The sequence below is a fragment of the Haliotis rubra genome, unplaced genomic scaffold, assembly GCF_003918875.1.
Source record: "Haliotis rubra isolate DU_JTF1 unplaced genomic scaffold, ASM391887v1 Scf633, whole genome shotgun sequence".
Classification (NCBI taxonomy): domain Eukaryota; kingdom Metazoa; phylum Mollusca; class Gastropoda; order Lepetellida; family Haliotidae; genus Haliotis; species Haliotis rubra.
The window spans coordinates 624366-638125 of record NW_025767339.1 but is presented as its reverse complement, the minus strand read 5'-3'; the positions used below and the strand labels follow the sequence as shown (position 1 = coordinate 638125).

Here is a 13760-nt window from a genome sequence, read left to right as displayed (position 1 = left end):
CGGTGTTGACTGTCGCCCGTGATCTACGACTGTCGTGTGTGTAGTTGATGACAGGTGGACTCATTGTCTTAGTCCACTACGATAAATGAAACATCGGCAAAAATATCCCGGAGGCAAAACATGTACCAAGATGATAACAAGTCCAAACATTCAGACACCAATTAATACGTCTGGGCGTTCAAGGATACAAATGCTAAAACATATTAGTAAAGACCCTTGTGTTGAACTCACGGTTATCTCGAGTGAGTGAGTGAGTCTAGTTTTACGCCGCACTCAGCAATATTCCAGCTTTATGGCGGCGGTCTGTAAATAATCGAGTCTGGACCAGACGAACCAGTGATCAACAGCATGAACATCGAACTGCGCAATTGGGAACCGATCACACGTGTCAACCAAGCCAGCGATCCTGACCACCCGATCCCGTTAGTCACCTCTACGACAAGCATGGGTTACTGAAGATCAATTTTCTAACCCGGACCTTCTCACGACCTTATCTCGAAGTCTAAGCCTAGACGTAGCGTATTCTATATTTAGTCATCATTTAGCAGCTGTGTCGGGCCCGGATAAGTAATTAACGTCCCCAAACGCTGACACATCCATTTTACATTATTCACTTACGTACCCCATATATACCACTTACGTACACCATATACCACTTTACGTACACCATATACCACTTACGTACACCATATACCACTTACGTACACCATGTACCACTTACGTACACCATATACCACTTACGAACTGACAATTTATTTGGAACAAGAGGATAAAGGGTATTTTTGCCACTGTTTGAAGATATACTGATATTTCTTTGATTGTAGGGAATTTAGAACACATAACACTAGCCAGAAACTCGCAAGTTCCCAGCTAACACGCAACAATTTTGCAACGTTGTGAGAAGCTTGTAGATTGGTAATGTCATGACACAACGTTGTCACCAGGTTATGTCATTATGTCATTTTATAACTTCATGTTACAAGGTAATAACAACGTTGCCGATTTCCGTTGAGAAAATGTTATGCTTTGGGGTCCGTCAGCAACAACTTCACACAACACACGACCAAAACGACATGCAAATGGACAAATTTACTTTTAAGTGAATTTCTGCTTCATTTCTTATGTACTGGTCACTTCTGGGAAAACTATTCAACTATTGACGTAAAATAGAAAATTAAGACAACGTAAAATACGCCAGCATCAAATAACTTAACATTGTCAGGCCACAACGTTGTGACAACGTAAATGGGTGTTCATAAAATTACGGCTAGGACAACGTTATGACAATGTGCAATTGTTAACTGGGCTGGCATAGGAAAAACCAGAGAAAACAGCTCAGTGAGTGAGTGAGTGAGTTTAGTTTTCCGCGAGCCTGACCACCCGATCCCATTAGTCGCGTCTTGCGACAAGCATAGTCGCCTTTGTGGCAAGCATTGGTTGCTGAAGACCTATTCTACACCGAACTGCCTCAGCCTCCATAATGTCATTATGAAGGCTGGGCGGTTATCCTCTGGTGTTCCTGTGTTCCTATGAACATTATAAACTGCAGGGCAAATGTACCAATATTCACTTGAAAATTGGATTTGACCAGCCAATTACAGAGGAAAATCAAAACGTTAATTGTTACTCGTATCAATATATCACAACCAAATATCGTCCTGTTCTGATTTGGTAGACAGACCTTCTGCATCATAAATTTGGTTAAACATAAATTCATGAATTGTGAATTCAGTTTTTATTTGTAAAGCTCGTAACACGATGGCACGGATGGACTAGACTGACCCCGTGGTGTCAAAACCTGCATGTATGTCTGAATATGTAGCAACGTGAGTTCATTGGAATACATGGCATGCAGAGACGGCCAAATACCGCTATATAACTGTACGGCATTTTCCAATACAACACACGTCCTATTCCGTTGACTTTTCTTGCATATATGTATAAGCTATTCAAAACAAACCACAACGATATCGCTCTTTTCCTTGTTGGCTTTGTCGATCGTCAAACGTCCATCCATCACCATTCACAAGTCAGTCAAAATGACATCAAAGTGTCCATCAAAGAGAATTTCACAGTTGCTGCTTCATGTGCAAACACAGTAAACAGTTTCCTGTTGGCCTCCGTTGCACCTTCGACGACCTGGCCCCTTTATTATGCCTCATCTGTTATTCATAGGAATCTAATTTAGACAGAAGCATAAAATGACGGCAATCCGTTCAGAGAATTACGACCAAGCTTGTACTATGAGTTTATGAATGCAGCTCGCTTGTCACATAAACAGTGTCATAAAAGTGTACATGTATTTTCATGCATGATGATTAGAAATGTCCATTTCAACTGAGTGATCTTTTCAATTCTTACTGTTTTATTTAAAAAAATGTTCCATGAACACTATAGCAACACACGTTGAATGAATTTCACTTAATACACCTGGTTTCTTTAACAAGGTAAAGTATCAAATTTGGGTTATATTTTGACCTTTGACCACTCTTTAGTTACGGACCAATGTGTCCTCCATATCTCGAGGTCAACTAGTGATAAAAGCGTTCGCCTGTCACGCTGCAACCCCGGGTTTGATTTCACCCCACGGTAACTTCAGTCTCTAAAACATACAATAACAGTAACACACGTAACCACAGTTTTAATATACGTAACAACAGTCTCCACACACGTAACCACAATCTCCATATACGTAACAACAGTCTCTATACACGTAAAAACGATCTCCATATACGTAACAACAGTCTCAACACACGTAACCACAATCTCCATATACGTAACACCAGTCTCTATACACTAACAACAGCATCCATATACGTAACAACGATCTCTATACACGTAAAAACGATCTCCATATACGTAACAACGGTCTCTACACACGGAATAACGGTCTCCATATACGTAACAACAGTCTATACACGTGGCAACGATCTCCATGTACGGAATAACAGTCTCTATACACGTAACCACAATCTCCATATACGTAACGACAGTCTTTACACGAGACAATGGTCTCCATATACGTAACAATAGTCTCTATACACGTAGCAACGATCTCCATATACAAAACAACGATCTCTAAACACGTAATAACGGTCTCAATATACGTAGCAAAGGTCTCAATATACGTAACAACGGTCTCCATACACGTAGCCACAATCTGCATACACGTTTTCACAGTCTTCCTTCATAAAACAACAATCTCCATACACGTACCCACAATCTCCATACACGTATCCACAATTCCATACACGTAACCACAATATCTACACACCTAACAACGATCTCCATACACGTAGCCACAATCTGCATAAACGTAATCACATAAAACAACAGGGGCGGTGGGGTAGCTCTAGTGGTTAAAGCGTTCGCTCGTCACGCCGAAGGACCGGGTTCGATTCCCCACATGGGTCCAATGTGTGAAGCCCATTTCTGGTGTCCCCCGCCGTGATATTGCTGAAATATTGCTAAAAGCGGCGTTAAACCTAACTCACTCACTCACTCACTCATTAAACAACAATCTCCATACACGCAACCACAGTCTCTACACATCTAACAACGGTCTCCATACACGTAACCGCAATCTCAATACACGTAACCACACTCTCCATACACGTAACCACAATCTCCATACACGCAGCCACAGTCTCTATACACGTAGCCACAATCTCTATACACGTAGCAACGATCTCTATACACGTAGCCACAGTCTCTATACACATAACCACAGTCTCTATACACGTAGCCACAGTCTCTATACACGTAACCGCAATCTCCATACACGTAACCGCAATCTCCATACACGCAACCACAGTCTCTATACACGTAGCCACAATCTCTATACACGTAGCCACAACCTCTATACACGTCGCCACAGTCTCTATACACGTAACCACAGTCTCTATACACGTAGCCACAGTCTCTATACACGTAACCACAGTCTCTATACACGTAGCCACAATCTCTATACACGTAACAACAGTCTCTATACACGTAGCCACAGTCTTTATACACGCAACCACAATCTCTACACACGTCGCCACAGTCTCTATACACTTACCCACAGTATCTATACACGTACCCACAGTCTCTATACACGTCGCCACAGGTTCTATACACGCAACCACAATCTATATACACGTAGCCACAATCTCTATACACGTAACCCGAGTCTCTATATACGTGGCCACAGTCTTTTGACACATTCTTTTCTTACGTAACCACACTCACCATACATGGAACAAAGGCCTCCATTTATAAAGCAACATTCTCTGAACAGAAAACAGTCCCCAAAACGCCCCAGTACACTCTAATGGATCAAACTAATGACAAGTATGGGGACACGTTCTGTTCTGGATACTCTGTGCGGGTCATTGACACAAAACTTGCTGTTTGAGCTCCTTTCTACGTGCGTTAAGTATTAAACAGCTTTGACCATTGAAAGGTTATAGTTATTTCATAGCATATCACTGTTGGCGGTATTTTCTAGGTATGTGACACTGACACCCCACCACACCCTGTGACTTGAGTAAGGCATATAAAATAATATGGCTGCATTGTGGTTTATGGCAGCTCGGTTATTTGTGCCTCCAGGTACGATAACCATCATTCATTTATCTCAAGAGTATTGCATGGCAAACAAAGGTAAACTATGGTCTAAGGAAGTTAGATTACCCAACATATTGGATGTTTCAGTTTTCCGCATCACTTATAAAATGGCTTTCAGGCGTTTTGAAACAAAACAGACTTCCTATTAACGGCATATTTAGCATCCTTGTCAACTGCAAAAGGGCCAAATAGGATTGTGAATAGTTGTTACGGGAACCCAATTAGCATCCTAGTGGCTGAAACGTTTGCTTGTCAATCTAAAACCCGGGTTCGATTCCCCACATGGTTACAATGTGTGAAGCCCATTTCTGGTGTCCCCCGCCGTGATATTGATGGAATATTGCTAAAAACGGCGTAAAGCTAAACTCACTAACTATAGGAATATGCAAATTCAATCGCACATTCTTGACAACGCCAACGTTCTGCAATGAAAAAAGAGTGAACAGATAGCCTTGTAGTCAGTAAAAAAGTATTTATTCATTTTCAAAATAATTAGATACCTCAATGCATTATAACTATTAGCTTCTACAGACATGTGCGATAACTAAACTGATATCTTCTAAGATACTATGATGAGTAGTTTTTTGCTTCTGGTTTAGAAACAGCGCGGATTTCTAGAATACTTTGAATGTAGAAGAGCTGTGTCTTGATTACAGAGATAAGGTAGACTTCAGGTAGACTGTCACTTTGCCGCTGACAGACAAGAACGTCACGGGGTCCAGATCTGTTACGCCATCACCTATAAAACATTCAACACCACATTCGTAGCAAGGTACGTCTATACATATACAGTCGTGGGTGAGGTGGTGGACAGCGGGAAATGAATACAGACACAGTGGGAGAGAGGGAGAGAGAGAGAGAGAGAGAGAGAGAGAGAGAGAGAGAGAGAGAGAGAGAGAGAGAGAGAGAGAGATTAATAGATAAACACATATTTCTCCAGAGCACAATTGTTAATAGATTAACACATTTCTCTACTGATGAAGGAAACGCGCAACATTGTTAATTGTTAATAGATTGACACATTTCTATGCTGATAAAGGAAAAGCGCAGCGTTATTCATTGTTAACAGACTGACACATTTTTCTACTGATGCAGGAAAACAGCAGCATTGTTCATTGTTAATAGATTAACACATTTCTCTACTGATGAAAGAAAACAGCAGCATTGTTCATCGTTAATAGATTAACACATTTCTCTACTGATGAAGGAAAAGAGCAACATTGTTCATTGTTAATAGATTGACACATTTCTCTACTGATGAAGGAAAAGAGCAACATTGTTCATTGTTAATAGATTGACACATTTCTATGCTGATAAAGGAAAAGCGCAGCGTTATTCATTGTTAACAGACTGACACATTTTTCTACTGATGCAGGAAAACAGCAGCATTGTTCATTGTTAATAGATTAACACATTTCTCTACTGATGAAAGAAAACAGCAGCATTGTTCATCGTTAATAGATTAACACATTTCTCTACTGATGAAGGAAAAGAGCAACATTGTTCATTGTTAATAGATTGACACATTTCTCTACTGATGAAAGAAAACAGCAGCATTGTTCATCGTTAATAGATTAACACATTTCTCTACTGATGAAGGAAAAGAGCAACATTGTTCATTGTTAATAGATTGACACATTTCTATGCTAATGAAGGAAAAGCGCAGCGTTATTCTTTGTCAATAGACTGACACATTTTTCTACAGATGAAGGAAAAGGGCGGCATTACACACTGTTAATCGATAGACACATACACACCAGACCAAATGCTTGTGGGTTCCGGTTCCACCCTTTATGGTTTCTACATTTGTCGCCACCTTATTGGTGCCAGTGGTTTACCGAAATGGTAAATGTCTAGAGCCTGTACCACTGCAAGCTTTAATCCCACATGTAGCTGTCATGCTCCATATAACTACCTGTGAAGATCCGAGTTAGAATTGATCTTCAGTAACCCATGTTTGTCGAAAGAGGCGACTAACGGGATCGGGTGGTCAGGCTGGCTGACTTGGTTGACACATGTCATAGGTTCCCAATTGCGCAGATTGATGCTCATGCTGTTGATCACTGGATTGTCTGGTCCAGACTCGATTATTTACAGACCGCCGCCATATAGCTGGACTATTGCTGAGTGCGGCGTAAAATCCCACTCACTCACTCACTCACTTCATATAACTAGATTACTGTCCAAAACGTCGTTCAATTCAACTCACTACGATTTCGCCCTAAAAGAATATTATTTCCGTTGCAATAAATATACATGAACCAAAAAAAACCATGTCAGTTAAGAATACCTGGAACGTGAACCTCACGCGAAAGGCAACTCGATACCTACTGTGCTCTATGAGAACACACGATGATGTAAGAATGAAAACAGCAAAGATTGATTAAAAACTATAGATAAAATATGTTTAATATCTCACCAGTTTGAACTGCAGTCGTGGTGTCGATGATGATGGGTGGTGCAGTTCGTCGTCCCTGGCAGATCTGGTACAGGTTTGGTGAAGTTGTGTTGAAAGCTGCCAACTCCGCATCTGTCATCTTGTCATCCGTTTTCATCGTGTATTCGTCATCGTTATCTGGGGTTGATACTAGCTCCGATGTCTATAACGATAAAAAGATCCTGTCAGTGGACACTGAGTGAGTGAGTGAGTGAGTGAGAATGGTTTTACGCCGCTTTTACCAATATCTCAGCAATATCACGGGGACACTAGGAATGGACTTCACACAGTGTATCATGCTGGAAACGAGCGAACGCTTTGACCATTAGGCTATCGCACCGTCCCTCACTGGTCATCGACGAAAGATGAGATAAGATAACTTTATTATAACATATTGTGTCGCTTGAGAACACGTGAGACATATTTTGATACCACAATGTTAGATTTACTGGTAACGTCCATTATAATTCACCTTTGCTACTAAAAAAATCGCATGGCAGGTGTTTGCTTTGTCAGACACCAAACACCTTTAGATGCAAACTGAGTGGGTGTCGGGCGAACACCTGCTCGGGTGAACACCTGGTGTCATCTCTGATTTTCAGTGAACCATGTCATGTGTATAATTTCCAAAGCTATTTTGTCTTTACGCCCGCCGGAATAATCGAGATTGGTTATTATCTGGTTATTTAAATTCATTCATAACAGAATTGCATGAACGAGTACACATGCACGTGTGTAATGGAACACCATGAAAATCGGTAATTTCATGAAATCCCTTGAAGTTTTAGGGAATACATGAAATCCCTGTGGGTCACAGTGATTGCACGAAATCACTGACTCTTTAAGGGATTATGTGAAATCCCTGGTTTCACACATTCCCTGTAACATATACACTACTTCAACAACACCGTCATCAGTCAAGCCTTACAGATATGTGTAACATTGTCTCTAGTGGTAAGGTGTTAATGGTTTGGATATTGTTTAACGCCGTACTCAGCAATATTCCGGCCATATGGCGGGTGCGTTAATGATCTTAAAGTACTTTTGTTTTTTATCCAGTTTATTTCAACGAAGCGTCTGTTTAACGAAAAAGCGGAAGTTAAACATATGTTATTGGCATCGGTAGATATATTTCTGCCACCATGTAATTTATCATGCATTCGGTTTTGGCTCAATCAAAAAATCCAAATGCCTAAAACATACTGGTACATCTAGGTAGTAGATGTTGTATGTACTGAATGGTTAAAATGTGTACCCTGCCCGATTAACTATCTAAACCTTAGCTTCCTGATCTAGGAGTAGTTCCATTATAAGCTGAATATATTGAAGTTTTTTCGAAGATCTACTTACATTTCTGGCTGAGATAGAGTTGATGGCTGCACTGAAGTCTGAGATGGGGAACACCAGACAGACTTTGGTGTCGTTAATCCTCACACGAGCTGCAGCCACACCCTGGAAGGTAAAACACACTTGTAATGATCTTGCCTCAAGTGGTTTCATCATTTTATATCCACATGGTTACACACAACAATATTTGTATTCAGTAAAACTGCGAAAACAATGATATAAAAAATGAACAGAATTGGTTCTGTAGAGAATGAAGATTCTGAGTGAATATATTGAATACTCTCAATAAACAGTTAATTTGCAGTTAACTGTATAATATTATACTACTCAGTTTTATACAAATTCAAGTTCTAATGTATTAACTACTCCCATTTTACAACTGAGGTCAAGCTTGAATATTCTCTGATCCAACTTCTAAATTACCTCTCAGAGAAGTGTCTTACCTCAAACTGAGTGAGTGAGTTTAATTAATTAATTTTTAAGTCACATTAACAGCATTTCAGCCATATCGTGACTAAAACAAGGTCTAAATACATAATGGATGCATTTATATTTATCTCTAACGCTGTGTGATAGTAATTTCATTACATTATAAAAGTGAAAACAATTACGTTTGGAAAATCATAAGCTGAAAAGGCGGATGAGATGTTAGAATTCCTGAGAGCTCTGCCGAATGAAGCTAAGGTAATGAATTCCTCTGTACTGTTGAACTGAGCTAACTCTCTCACGGTGATGTTGCCGTCCACCATGCGAAACCACTGTCGTCGTTCGACGTCACCTCCAAGCTGGAAAACAGTGCAAGAAAACTCATAAGCGAATATAAAGTAAAGTAAGTAAAAATCGATAACAGGTGAGAATTAAATAACAAAAAAGATAGCAAATAAGAATTTCTAAATGGTTATAACATTATACATGTATAAATATTATGCCTCCAGAATGCTCGTTGTCAGTAAATTCATCTTAACACAAGCATCATCATGATAACCCTACTAATAGTATGTTTTTGTTTTTTCTGTGTAGTGAATATAATATTTTTACCTTAACATCTTCTTGTATGAAATCAATCTTATACGGAACTAGATATACTATAGGCATAACACGCATACAATCCGTTAATGATTGATCTAATTTCTGAATGATACATCGGACACTATTTCAGTTACAACAATACATGTTAGATCTGATGTACAAACAAAACGCTTGGCGGGCGATCACAGATCACAAAAGACTGGTAGTTTTTACATATTAAGCATAAAATTAATTATAGAGGCGTACAAAGATGTATTTATCGAAAGATCTCACCGCGGCAATCATTGGATTTCTCATTAGCCCCCCTCGTCCAAGTGGACGGCCTCCACTCGCTCCTGGTCTTCGCCGTACCCATGATGGAGGTCCTCGTCTACCGGGTCTTTGTCCTCTTGCTGTAGGTCCTCGACCACCCGGTCTTTGTCCTCTTGTAGATCCTCGCCCGCCCTGTCTTTGTCCTCTTCTAGGTCCTCGTAGACCCTGTCGTTGTCCTCTTGCTGTAGGCCCTGACCCGCTCAATCGGCCCCCACTTCCAAGAGGTTCTCTTATCGGTCCGCGTATGGCCAGCCTACCACGCCCTGCCCAATCTGGTCGTGTAAGGCCATTTGTACTTGTTCGCCTCCCATCTCTATTCGCACATGCAAGACAACTCAAGGCAGCTAGCAAAACAAGCGTAATCCTCATGTCTAACTTTTCAGTCAACAATAACACAGTGACAGACTGTATCAACTGTAGACGAAATACAAATGTAACTGATAGCGATAAACCTGGTTTATATAGGAAAAGGAGTTGGTGACCTGCGGAGATTTATTGGATCTGATATGCATGATTGAGTACACAAACAAAGGTGACGTCAACATAGTCATTCATCTCCGAGCTTTGTCGTGAAAATCCACCGTAGATCCTTTGCATTTGCAATGCCATAAACAGATTGATACTGTGGGGTCATGTAGAGTTTCAAGCGGAACAGCAAAGGGAAAGGTTAAATAAAAACAATTTACTGTATTCCCAAGAGACACTCGTAATTCAAGGAACTGGCTATTCTATTGTCAGGCAGACACAAATCCATAAACCTTCTTGTCATATTTGTTCCGAATATCTCCTTTTCATAAAATATCATCGACAGATGTGAACTTGTCTCTACACGAGATAACACTCTCGATCATTGTTGATGTTACAACGAACAGATCAAGTATAAAATAATACTGAACCATACAACTCAAACGTTTTCATCGCGCCTGTAAGAAAATTGAAAATGACTAAGGAGAATTGGAGTGAGTGAGTGAGTTAAAATTTAAGCTCCCATCGGCAATATTTCAGCTATATAGCGACGAGAAAGGTTGTGAATAAACAATACATACGAGCTATTAAATCCCAGTCATCGAAGGACTGTAAAATAACTAGAGTATCACAGAACTAAAACTAGCATGTAAATCTAAAACTACAATGTATTTTATTTACGAAGACAATACAAAATATAACAGGCTATAGGTCGCCAACAACCAATTATTAAATGATAAATTACATTATGAAAAAGAGCCTTAATTGTTCTGACACTGAAATATTTATCCCTTGGGAGAAGTAGATACGTCTGCGAAAACATATAATGGATCCAAGTAATGTTTTCGAGAACATGAGGATGGAAAGCGGATAAGCTTTTAAAATGATTTATTGTTTTGTTAGTTTCAATATCCATGGCGGTTTAGCCTTTGAAGATTGATTGTTTTGATAGTTACGATGAACGTCGTCTCTCCTTGTATGGTGGCATAACTCTTCTTGCTAGCAATCTGTGCCCATTTACATATTGTGCTGATCACATATGATATACAATAGACTCCCTCTAAACCAACATCGCTCGGGACCGGTGACAAGTGTCGGTTTAGAGGGATGTCGGTTTAGAGGGAGTTTTTAGACACTCAATCCAAACTTAGCTCTTTAACAGTTTCTGCTTGACCTCCAGAGTTAACTCAGTCCTTGCTCTCTTAGAGGGCGGGGTACCTATTGTGACTTGTAGTGCACTTGAACCGAAGTAACTGACCATGACGTCTTATTATACTATAATATGTGTTGGTGACACTGACTGGCAATACTCATGCTAAATTGAGATGATCTCATATAAGTTGTTCACTGGTCACAAGGGGGGCATGGGTTGAACATCGAGGGTACATCAACCCATGGGCCCCGAGGGACCAGTGAACAACGTATTTATCATACCGAACACCTTAATGTTAATTTTGAAGCACGGGTACAAATATTTTTGAAGCCATCGCCAGATTTTGCTGACAAGAAAAACAGAGTTTAAAGTTATCTCCCTTCCATCGATTTGCATTCGCAAAACATCGGTAATTTCCGTACATTATACGTGATTCAACGTTATTCGAGATAAAGAATTACTACTACAAAGTACAGAATGAGTTGCCATTGACAGCGGGGTACACTGAAATGTTACTCGCTTGTAAGCAGGGTACATTGAAAATAATAGAAGAGCGATCAGCCAATCAGAAAGCGACATTTATGACTGAGGTAAGATAAATGTCAATGTCAATGAATCATAACAAACACTTAACTTTGTTTATGTTATTGGCTATATCACTGTACCTAAGGTGATGCTGGTAACGCCCAACATGGCGGTAGGTAAGATCGCCTGGCGACTACTCTCCTCGAATTAGCAGAAAAAGTCGCTCATACTGTTAATGTAGCAGCAGTACACATCTGTGTAAAACATAAGAACTGATATTTGTGTCTTCTTTGTGTTTAAACATAACTCGACAATTTCTGTTTACCGACTAAAGCAAGACAGTATGCGTTACCAGCATCATTCATTGAACGTTACCACATCCAGACTTTGAGTTATCGACATCCTCGCGCGATTTTCAAAATGCTTATTCTTCAACACATAGGCGTTAATAAGCAGTGCATTGAATTTATTTCCACCACCAAAGTTTATCAGTGTGCTAAATAATGTTGATTGTATACACGTGGAAGCCTTCTAATTCGAGAGGAATAATCACCAAGCGATCTTACCTACCGCCATGTTGGTACCAGCATCACCTTAGGTGAGTGAGTGAGTGAGTGAGTTCAGTTTTACGCCGCACTTAGCAATATTCCAGCCATATGGCGGCTGTCGGTAAATAATCGAGTCTGGACCAGACAATCCAGTGATCAACAGCATGAGCATCGATCTGCGCAATTGGGAACCGATGACATGTGTCAACCTCGCCAGCGAGCCTGACCACCCGATCCCGTTAGTCGCCTCTTACGACAAGCATAGGTTCCTGGAGGTTCATTCTAACCCGGACCTTCACGGGTAGCATCACCTTAGGTACAGTGTTAATGCAGGTATATGTATAATGTTAGAATGTTCCAGATCAGTGTGACAAAAGCAATGCGAAGTATAATGTATACAACACTCTATCGAAAAGTATAATACTTAAAAGAAATGTGGGTATGATATTGCATGTTTGTTTATGATAATTGAAAAACCTACCTGTTTGACTGCTATATATTGATGTATTGTATTTATGTATATGTATTGTATGCGCACAAACAAACAAACACATGTATTTTTTGTACTCTGGGCCATGAGGCCATTATGCGAAATAAACTCTCTCTATCTCTCTGGAACCAGGGATGCTTGTTCTGACGTCAACAAGAGGTGAAACAATTCCCGGTTACACCAAAACAATTTAATCGGTTTAACGTTCCCTGATATGGGATGTGGGCTCCCGACAAGATATATTCTATAAGAAGACCCATGTAAAGAAGTAAAATATAAAGAAGTAAATATCAAGCATCAGTCCGAAGAACTACCAAAACAGATGTACACATTTTATCAAAGAGACTCAGAAGCAGTTCCACAGGGCCTTGTTTCCAGTCACCTCACAACCACTGGCGCCTAATGGCGGTATCCAGTAAATATTCAGTCCAGTGACTGATATCATGAGCATTGCCCTGTCAGCGAACCTCATCATCCGATCCCGTTAGTTGCCGAACTTCAGCTCTATCCCGGATCTTCACGGACATGTGTGTCTGACTGTCTGTCTGTCCTCCTACTACATGTGTGTCTGTCTGTCTGTCTGTCTGTCTGCCTGTCCTCCTACTACGTGTGTGTCTGTCTGTCTGTCCCCCACTACATGTGTGTGTGTGTCTGTCTGTCCTCCCACTACATGTGTGTCTGTCTGTCTGCCTGTCCTCCCATTACATGTGTGTCTGTCTGTCTGTCTGTCCTCCCACTACATGTGTGTCTCTCTGTCTGTCTGTCCTCCACTACATGTGTGTCTGTCTGTCTGCCTGTCCTCCCTCTACATGTGTGTCTGTCTGTCGTCCGACTACATGTGTGTCT

General features: G+C 40.5%; 1 protein-coding gene across 1 annotated transcript; it reads right to left on the bottom strand.

Annotated features, from left to right (window-relative positions):
* Positions 1-7027: 7027 nt before the first annotated feature.
* On the bottom strand, positions 7028-9706 carry LOC124256640 (the record flags this gene model as incomplete). Its single annotated transcript, XM_046690616.1, has 4 exons — positions 9695-9706; positions 9004-9177; positions 8396-8497; positions 7028-7208 (listed from the first exon to the last, which is right to left on the bottom strand). Coding segments are annotated over exons 1-4 (469 nt in total), but the record flags the coding sequence as incomplete, so codon positions are not given.
* Positions 9707-13760: the final 4054 nt, after the last annotated feature.